At 38.5% G+C, this 10,308-nt stretch overlaps 1 protein-coding gene across 1 annotated transcript in view; it reads right to left on the reverse strand.

The window, feature by feature from the left end:
- The window catches only part of LOC107597798 (protein PRRC2C-like), a 52,458-nt gene that overhangs the window by 37,630 nt on the left and 4,520 nt on the right, over positions 1 to 10,308 (reverse strand). The window contains exons 2-8 of the mRNA XM_016288985.1: positions 8,885 to 9,054; positions 4,503 to 4,680; positions 4,233 to 4,345; positions 3,943 to 4,068; positions 3,491 to 3,786; positions 2,553 to 2,632; positions 187 to 326 (exon numbers count right to left, since the gene is read on the reverse strand). Coding sequence (XP_016144471.1) covers positions 187 to 326; positions 2,553 to 2,632; positions 3,491 to 3,786; positions 3,943 to 4,068; positions 4,233 to 4,345; positions 4,503 to 4,680; positions 8,885 to 8,999 — 1,048 coding nt within the window. The 5' untranslated portion in view covers positions 9,000 to 9,054. The remainder of the gene's footprint in view (positions 1 to 186; positions 327 to 2,552; positions 2,633 to 3,490; positions 3,787 to 3,942; positions 4,069 to 4,232; positions 4,346 to 4,502; positions 4,681 to 8,884; positions 9,055 to 10,308) is intronic.

Raw genomic sequence — 10,308 nt, forward strand, 5'->3', positions numbered from 1 at the left:
TGTGCAGCATTTTATCCCAGCAATAATAAAAGGACACATTTAATTTATAATTTGTCTTAAATCAAATTTTGTAAAAAAAAAAAAAAAAAATTGTGAATTGAATCGTGAATCGTTACATCCCTTATATATATATATATTTTATTTTTTTATTTTTTTTGACGTATATATAAAAAAAGTAATTCTCACCTGCCCAACCCTCATCAGCATCAGTGTCTAGATTGTCTAGCTCTTTAAGTTCAGTGGCACTAACAATTGATGGCCTGTCTGGATCCTGCAACCATGACTGAGAAGGAGCCTGGGAGGGTCTTCCACCAGACCGTGGACCCCTAAGAAAAGAAAAGAGAGAAATAAGGAAAAGGCTAGAGACTTTACAAAGTTCTCAAAGCCCTGGAAGCAATGTACCCTCTAAGCTGTGCGCGTGTGCGGCCGCACAATTCTTACGTCGCGACCGCGCAGAAGAATAATATGCACAGGACATACGCAAAAAACTAAGTTGGGAAAGCCATTTGAATTTCAGTAAATGCGAAATAATTGCAATGCTCAGGCAAACCGCTATAGAGTTGGTGTCACTGTAGAGCAGTGGTTCGCAATCTTTTTTTCCATTGGGCCGCACTATGGTCCAAATGCAAGTCGCACGGGCCAGAAGCATATCATTTACATATTACATCACCAATTCAACCCAACCAGATTTATAATATTATAGCCAAAACATGATATCTAATCATCATGATATTTAATCGATTACATTCATTGAAATAAATAAATTCTACTCACCATTAATAAAACACCTGTTGCTGTCGGGAGCGGACCAATTTTGTGAAATTCGGCTCGAAAGGAGTAACAGCACAATGAAGTTGCAGTCTGTAAGACGCGCGACATTGCAGAAAATGTGTGTTCACAAATGTAGCCTATGTTGATCCATATATGGAAAGCACTTTCGAATTTAATAATCTGAGGTTCTCTCCAGAGATGTTTTGCCACATTTCTGCAATTAAGGATGATTGCTGCGTAGTATGGGTGTTTCCTTTTGCCTGAACATCTTCAAGCGAGTGGCGGGGTAAACCGAAAGTCCAGCACTCTCCTACCTTCACTGCGACTATTCTTGTTTGTATGTGTTCCTTCGCTGGCATTCTCCACACTTCGTTTTTCTCCCTTAATAACAAATTTGTCCATTCTGATGCTCAATTTTACCGAACTAATGGCTGCTGATGACTATTTGAACTGAATTCTGCCAAAGTGCGTGCTTGTAAGTGTTCGTTAAATGCGTAACGTTAATTACGTGAGTAGGCTACAGGTCTGCTCATGTCTGAAAATAATACAGTAGCCTATGTGAAAAACAAAATTTACATAAAACCATTATAGCTAATATTTGTTTAGTACATTTTTCAATGTAAAAACTAAAATTAATTTTAAAACTGAAAGTTATTTTTTTAATTGTGTTCAGCATGGTGTGGGCCGCATTTGAATTTGTGATGGGCCGCATGCGGCCCGCGGGTTGAAAACCACTGCTGTAGAGTAAGAACCGGTGAATGCGGATTACAGGATTCATAGAAAGAGAATGATGTGCGACAAATCAGTCGCTGTAGAAATGGAATACTTGAATGGTTGTGAACGAAATAGCTCAACACGAGACCCAACGCAAACGTAATGACATGTGAAATAAAACGTCATCGTGTTTAAAAGAAGAGTGGCTTGATTAAGTGGTGGAAATAGTGGATGAGTTTAATTGCTTAAGTTTGTTTTCTGTTCTATCAGTTTAAATGCTTCAGTTTGTTTTCTGTTCTATTCTATTAGTTTAAATGCTTCAGTTTGTTTTTATATTAATATTATAAACCTAATAAATAATTGACCTCAAAAAGGGAATTCATGAGCAATATCTGCTTCATTTTTTCCTATTATACTATAATACATAATATAATATTATATTACAAAGAATTAAACTGTTCTGATTTTTATAAAAAAAATTTTTTTATAGAATTTCTTGCCAACACAGCACTGTAAAAAAAGTTCTCTCAGGTAAACTAAAATGTGCATTATTTAGTTACATCAAGTGTCACACCAAATATAAATAGAACATTAAAGTTATAAAATATTTTGTGTACACGGTACAGGTCTGGTATAAAGAATGTTTTTGCTCAAGTGGCTGAAATGTCCGTCCAATAGAGAAAAGTTTTGCTCAGCAAGAAAAAAAATTAGAGGAAACATTGCCTGGAAGTATCATAAAATACCAAATTGCTCGTCTTGATCAATAACAACTCACTTTCAACTGCTTGCACTTTCACTTTTAACCCTTCAGACAAATTTAGAAGGTCAATAATTTATTGTCTGAAGGGTTGAAAGTGAAAGCAGTTGAAAGTGAGTTATTGATCAAGACAAGCAATTTGGTATTTTGGGATACTTCCACTGTAAATGTAACTTCAACGTCTATTCTAAATACAGCAGACCCATCAACTTTATTTATGGCAACAAAAAAGGACAAAATAACACTGTCTTTCAACCTTAGCTTCTAGATCTTAAAGCCATTTAAGTTCAGACCTTATGGGATCACTTACTTAGACATCTCCTGTTGTCCAGGGTATCTAAAGCTGCTTTGCACAGGAGGAAAGGGCCCTCGAGGGTAAGCATTGAACATCTGAAAAGATACAGGACACATTAACCTTTTCACTGGTGAGTTTAAAATATTCTAGCTGTCCCTCCAGAGTGAGTTTTTTTTAGGCGACCGTTATTTTAGAACTTATGTTTCCATGGCGACGCGTCATGCTTGTCACATGACACACCGCAGCCACGAAAACACTATGACAGATGGATCGTTTATTTTGTTTTTCCTTTATTCAAAATATCCATACAGGTGCTTACCATGTCATCGACTATCTGATATTCCGATTCACAAATATGTGTAAGTGAGTGTGTGGTGTCATTTAAAAACATAATTGAGCTTGATCTATAACGTGAGATGGGCGCCGCCATGTTTGTTCGCACTGAAGTTCAGAGAGTCCTGTCAGCCGGATTTACAACACGTGAATTCATCAATTTCTCCCGAAATACATGCAAGTAAGTGGCTGGTGAACAGGGAGAAGAATAGAGTAAACTTTATAGTTACTTACACTATGTGTATCTGATATGTATAAAATACGTTGGCAAACTATATTTGAATAGATTGTTATTGCTGCTTCCATAGACATCCATGTGTATTTTACAAACTCTAAATGTATTGTTTTACTAGTACTTTTGTGTAAACATTATGTGGTTATATGACAAGTGTAGAGCGCGTCTCAGCAGCAGCCAAAGCGCGAAAGCAGTTTGAATGTAGCAGTTATGTGACATCACCGAACATTCAAAATCCCACATGTGGGTCCGTACCGCTCAAAGGGTTAAAATAGCACTGCCAAATAGACTTCACAAAATCAGTACCAAACAAAACAATACACAGCAGCATGTCACATTTCAACAGGTAGATGAAATTATACACAATGGCTAAATCATCACTTACATACGGCGGCATCATGCTCCTGAACTGGGCAGCTTGGAACTGAGATGACATTCCTTTCGCTGTTTGCTGGCCACCATTGAGTTTATGCTGAGTGGCAGTAGGTGGGAGCCTGTCTCTGGCATCTCTCCTTTCTTTGCCCTCCCCAGCAGAGGGTTTCCCTGCCTCATCGGAGTCCCCCGAGGGAGATGGTGTGCCTCGACCCACACCTGACTCCTCAGAGGGCTTACCATCAGTCTCTGAGGGGCTGGGAGCAACGTTTAAGTTCCTGCCTCCACCTTCCCGCCAGCTACCCACATCTGAGTAGGTAATGGAAATGAATGGCCAGCGTAAGGGTGATAACGATTATTTTTATGAATTATCATTAAGAAACTGATGTATATCTTTTTTCTAAACGGTTTTAACTAATATGTTACACAAAGCTCTTAAGAAAATGTGAAGGATGATGGTCTTACTCTGAGGCCTGAGGCTGGGGCCCGGCCCGTAGGGTTCATCTTCCTGATCGCCTGATTTCTCCGCCTCACCTGCCGCCTGCAGACTCGGAAACTCCTGATGGAACTGACTGCTCATCCGAGGAGCTCCTGCAGACACAGTAACATTTAAGCACATGGCTTTAGCAGTTCAAAACTCATGCTAATTAAGATTATTCTGTGGCTTAAATTTGTTTAGATAAGGATTTACAGTTCACTGAGTAGCATTTTGAGAGCTAACGACAATGAAAAGGTTTACAAAGGAAATGGCTTACCATCCAGCTGCCCAGACTGTTTGCTGTTGGCCCAGGAGCGGCTGCCTCCCAGAGGGGCATCAGAGGTCTGGGGCACAGTTGGCTTGGGCTGTGGTGGAGGGGTCTCTTGCTGCCTACAATCATAAAAAAAAAAAAGAAGAAGTGGCAGTGGAACAGAGGAATCTAATGAGTACAAAACAAGCAAGACAATGTGAAAGAGTATGTTTGGAACATCCAAAACTGATCTTGCAACAGGAAATACATCCATCATTTAACAGGGTGGAGTATTACCGTTCGTCTCCTGGTTGATCCTGTCTGGAGGCCCATCCGCTGCCATCCTTGGGTACGATGCTAACGTTGGGATCGTTGCCTTTGTTCTCAGCTTTTAGGCTGGGCAGGTTAGCCGGAGGGGGCATGCGCCGACTGACCGCAACTTTGCCCAAACTTTGGAGCCCATGTCTGGCAGCAACTAAGTGGAAGAAAAAAAATCATTACCGGTGACATAAATACACCAATCTTTTCAATCTTGAAATTTCAGTTTTCTGACCAAAAAGTCAACGCCATTTGTACAGGAACATTGTTAATAGCAGTAGTAATCTTACAACAAATGTTCTTGGGCAGTCTCTCTCTTAAAGCACATAGGAATGCACAGCAGTGACGGAGTGGAAAAATGCAGCTTATTTGATCCAGTGATGCAAAGGAGGCTGATCGGGGGAGCTCAATGAATGACAGTTCAAAGAATCTAGTGCATCACTTGACACTCTACTGAATGAAGAGTTAGAGAGCAAATAATTTAATATGTTACCCAAGTAATGTGCAAGTCACAATTTGGCAAGATCACATCTGACCCCAAAAAGGAACTGTCTGCATTCAAATGAATTCATTTTAATGCAAACATTTTTCCATTTGCTTAATTGTCTTTATGCAATATGCAGTTCACCATTTTAGATTTTGAGGTGAAATGTAACCCGGACATGTTCTTGATAGCTTTCGAGAGATTCATCCCACCACAGAGAACACCGTAATTATTAGGGCTGTGTTCGATACATTGATTACGACGATGTATCGTCACAGGTGTTTGATACTGGTATCGATACAGCGGTTTCAGTATCGATACTGCAGCACGTGCGCAGCATGTTGGACCGCACTTTATTTGAATACAAGAATTTAAGTTTAAAAAATGAAATTGAAAAGTGCAAGGTTTCTAAACAAAAAAATAATGAAGAGAGTATAATATATAGGCTACAACTAGGTTTAATCTGGCCGCAGAGGAACCCAACCGGGTTGCCTGATATAAAGAGACGTAATCCCCGACACAGAGCTTCACACTTGTGCAATACGGAATAACCTGATAAGCGTGTTAGCATACTTATTTTTTGTCAACCTGGTAACCATGTCCACGCACTCTCTGCTGTGGATAAAAGCGCTGGCTTTCTGAAAACAATGGTAAGCTTGCAGTTTGGCGATCTCCAATTCGATATACTATTCTCATAAAAATGTTCATTTACGAGAGAGAGAGAGACGGTGTATTTAAGAATTTGCTGCATTTCTCTATTAAAGGCTGATTTATACTTCTGCGTCGAAACTACGCCGTAGCTACATCATAGGTTGTGCATAGCACGCGTAGCCTATGGCGTAGCCTGACGTGCACCTCTCCAGAAATGTTACAACGTGTCAATTCTATGCAGACCACAAGCGCTGTGATTGGTCTGCTAGCACCCCTCCCTCTGAATGTATTTGAGTTTTGTGTGCGTTTTTTGCACTTTAACATACTTTCATGTACACCTTCTTATTTAAAATAAAGCAAAGAACAAGTGTCTTATTTTTCAACATAGCATTATACAGTTGTCCGCGATAGGGCTGGGTGGTATATCGAGTTTGTATGATATCAATATTTTCTTTATAAGCGATTCGATATGAGGCAATACTGTTTATCTCGATATACAGTAGTTTGATACGAGCGCATCTGAAAATATAGCGGAGGACACAGACTGAGCTGCTGAGGAGAAAGTGCATAATCCAATTTGTTCTAAGCATGGGACAAGCTTCATATTAAGGCCTTTAAAAACTGGTAAGACATAGTATAGTTTATAGTTTCGCATAGATTAAGCGGCTCGGCCCATCAGATGCTTGGACAGAAAGTCTGCGTGTGCCGCTGACAAGAGACACTAGGCTACTCGCGCTGTTTAATGTGTTTGAGATGTGCTGTTTTCCTAAATGCATAACTTGCATTTCACAGGTATATTCTCCATCTGTAAATGTTAGAAAGTCATGGAAATATTTCCATTTTGCTGTCAGGAGTGGCATGAGCCTTCTGCTTTGCGATTCTCTGCTAAACTTCACAGACTTCAGTGAGCGAGCGCAATTAAATAGGAGCGCAATAATTCTGACTAAAATATAAATTTCGCTGAAATATTTGTAGTTGGTCAATAAATGTGACATGGAGAATTTTAAACCTACAAGTAAGTGTATTTTTATGATAGCACTGACTGTAAAGTGACTGTAATGGGGTTATCAAAATAGCCCAACAGAACTCATTCATTTTAATTTTTAAGATTAGTGAATTTAACCTCAGCTTTAAAAGCCTTATTTTTGTTTTTAGATTGCAATGTTACAATGTTAGAACGAAATATGATTTTACCTTTTGCACATAATATAAAGGCTGGTTACATTCACTTTATTTGTTTTCATAGTTCCAATTGAGCATCTCTGGAGAGACCTAAAAATGGCTGTCCACCAACGTTTACCATCCAACCTGACAGAACTGGAGAGGATCTGCAAGGAGGAATGGCAGAGGATCCCCAAATCCAGGTGTGAAAAACTTGTTGCATCTTTCCCAAAAAGACTCATGGCTGTATTAGATCAAAAGGGTATATATATAAAAATACAGATTTTTTTTAAAAAATCCAAATACAAAAATGAAAATACAGAGATATAAATTTTTGCCAATATCGCCCAGCCCTAGTCTGCGACAAACAATGTTGTTCCACCATGGTACACGTCCTTGTGGAGATTAAGAGTGCCATCTTCTCCTGTTCCGTTGTTGTCTCCTTTTGTAGTTTTAAATAAATGATCTGTTCTTGGATATTTATATGCCGCCATCACAGCTGATGCTTCTCCGACAAGCTGCTTCTTCGGTTTTTGCACCATCAACATGCCCGTGGACACTGCATACTAGCGGTCTGCATGTGTAATTGCACGTCGACGCAGAAGTATAAATGAAAACCGACGTATAGCTTACAGCATAGAGGCTACGGCGTAGGTCAGACGCAGAAGTATAAATCAGCCTTAACAGTGAAGCGGTGGCTTTAATTGCTTCAGAAATTATGTAACCAAATCTTTGCCAAGAAAGATAAAGTAGCTCTTCAGCAGTGAAGCTCTTTTATTGATGAAATTGCAGGGCAGCGCTAAAGTTTCTGTGTTGCTGAATGTCTGTGTGCGCACGCAGTGTGATCTGTTTGAGGGACTGAATGTGTGCACATGAGCTACAGTGAAGACAGCGCATTGGTTAAGAATGCTTCCAATGTTTTTTTTATTTTTTTATTTTTATTTTTTTTTTAATGTAGGGAGTGTGTTAATTTGTGCAATGATAACCTACCAGCAATATAAGGTGATTTTATTAATGTAATAGAATGAGTACATTCCAATATATATTAGAACAAGTACATGATTATTTATGGGCTTAAAAACAAGATGCAAACAACCATAATATCGTACCTGGTGGGGAGTGCCCAATGTAAACATGAAACATATGCCATTACCTATATTATTATACTGTGGTACAGTTATGGAGGCCGGTTATAATGCAGAGGTCTACTGCCTGCTCTGCCTGTAGTTAGCAATAGCCCTATAGTACCGTATTGGCCTGAATATAAGACGACCCTGATAATAAGAAATTTTGGAAAAAGGCTTTTTAAAAACCAAATCTTGTTTTTTCTCAGTAAAACACATTTTGTCTTCAATTATTTTCATATTGCATATTTTTCCTATTTTAAATTTTAGTTTTAAAAAAGTATGGTAAAAATTGGTAAAATGTACCAACAATCACATTTAAAAAATATACACTTTTTGATATACCATTAAAAAAAAAAACAGGTAGCCCATCTGAATTAGGACATTTAGGCTATCCATCTAATAGTAGCCTACCAAAATCTTATTAACAGTAGAAGTTAAATCTTACTGTAGTCTTTAAATCTGGGTACTGTCTTACGTTTTAAAATCACAAAGGGAGTTTGGTCCCATCAGGCTAATGTGACAGTCACGACTCATGCAGCTGTAAGGTTTTCTTATTCTTGTTTTTACTCGCGATCTTTACAACACGCATTACATTACATATTTCATGGCACACTCGTTTTATGCGTATTTGGCGCCACCTATTGTTGTGGGTGTATTATTGACATGTCAAAGTCTAGACCCTGAATATAAGACGACAAGCTTTTTTTCAGATGTATTTCCAAGAAAAAAAAAGTGTTTTATATTCGGGTCAATACGGTATGCAGTGTTAAATAAACAGCTGTTTTACTAAATTCTGCTGAGGTGAAAATTAGTGCAGTCCCGTATTGTGATACGTAACATATCATGGCCTCTGTATCGGGATACGTATCGTATCGTAGGCAATACACAGCCCTAGTAAGTATCACCAGCTTGTTTGTAAGAATGGTCAGTTGACTCACCTGCAGTTTTCTGGGTCTCCAGAGACTTGCCCTTGTACGTGTTGAAGAGGCTAAGGGTTGCATACTTGGTCTTGCCATCCTTTGCCTTGGTGCTCTGCCCTGACTTCTCGGACATTTCGCTGGAAACTCATCGAGTCTGGTCCCGCGTCCTCACCCCTCAGAACCAGCCCCTTAGAAGAGCCCAAGAAATTAAAGATTCAGTGAGCAGATGGTAAAACCAGATACTTTCTCTAATATCCACCTGCACCTTTTAAGCAATATTTCCTGTCAGACTTAAGAGCAGGCTACAATGCAACACCAGGAGCCATTGTTGCGCAACTACAGAGAGAAACAGACAAATGTGAGCAACCAACTCTCCACAAACACAGCGTTTCCGAATGATAGGCTTTATACTTGTTTCACAAACATTACTAAATTAGATTGTGGTTCAAACTGGAAGGTTTATTCAAGGCCATGCCCTAACTTGCAGAGAATAACTAAAGCATTAAGTGCACAATCAGCCTTTTAGACTTTCCAACTTCCTGCTTGAGGCAGAATCGTATGTGCTAAACGCATACATAAACACACACACACATACACTAACACTTTCAAAATATTGACCAACTAGTTTGAATGGCCAATATATCTGTTTATTACAACTTGCGTGTCTTTGAAGGAGATGGACTGCAAAGGCAGTCAGAACTCTGCATCTTTGAATCCCAATGGTTCAAATTGATGCACATAACGTTAACATGCCAATGTCAGTGTAGATGGTGAACTGACAATAAGAGGAGAGGGTGCGGCAATCTACCGTGAGCCACATGGGGCACCATTCATAATTAATGTGGTGTGAGGGCTTATGCCAAGACAGCACAAGTAAAAGGGTCACCTCAACATGTCCATACACAATTAGATTCACTGTTTCATGCAGATATTTTTATGTATGGTTTCACAAAGCTGAAGTCAAATTATTTTGTTTTTGCTTGAAATTTCGAAATTTTACAATCCAATTTAGATTAAAAACTGCTCATGTTGCATGTATGCAGCATCTTTGTTTGGATCATGATTAAAATGCAGTGGTTGCCTCTAATTTTAAAATGGAAACAGCCCAGACAAAGCCTCATTTTGTTTATATTAAGAGATTTATTTTATTTGTGTTACTTATTTGATTTGGGGCTTGTTTTAAAATTTCAATGTAGTTTTGTTATTTATATTATATTTAAATGTTGTCATTTAGCAGACGCTTTTGTCCAAAGCGACTTACAAATGAAAACAATAGAAGCAATCAAAACCAACAAAAGAGCAATAATATGCAAGTGCTATATTAGTATATTATTATAGTGTTATATTTCAATTTCACAAAGAAATGTACAGCATTTTGTCCAAGCAATAATAAAAGGACACATTTATTTATAATTTGTCTTAAATCTCATTTTGTTAAAAAA

This window comes from Sinocyclocheilus grahami, unplaced genomic scaffold, assembly GCF_001515645.1.
Source record: "Sinocyclocheilus grahami isolate Dianchi unplaced genomic scaffold, SAMN03320097.WGS_v1.1 scaffold237.1, whole genome shotgun sequence".
In the NCBI taxonomy this organism is placed as follows: Eukaryota; Metazoa; Chordata; class Actinopteri; order Cypriniformes; family Cyprinidae; genus Sinocyclocheilus; species Sinocyclocheilus grahami.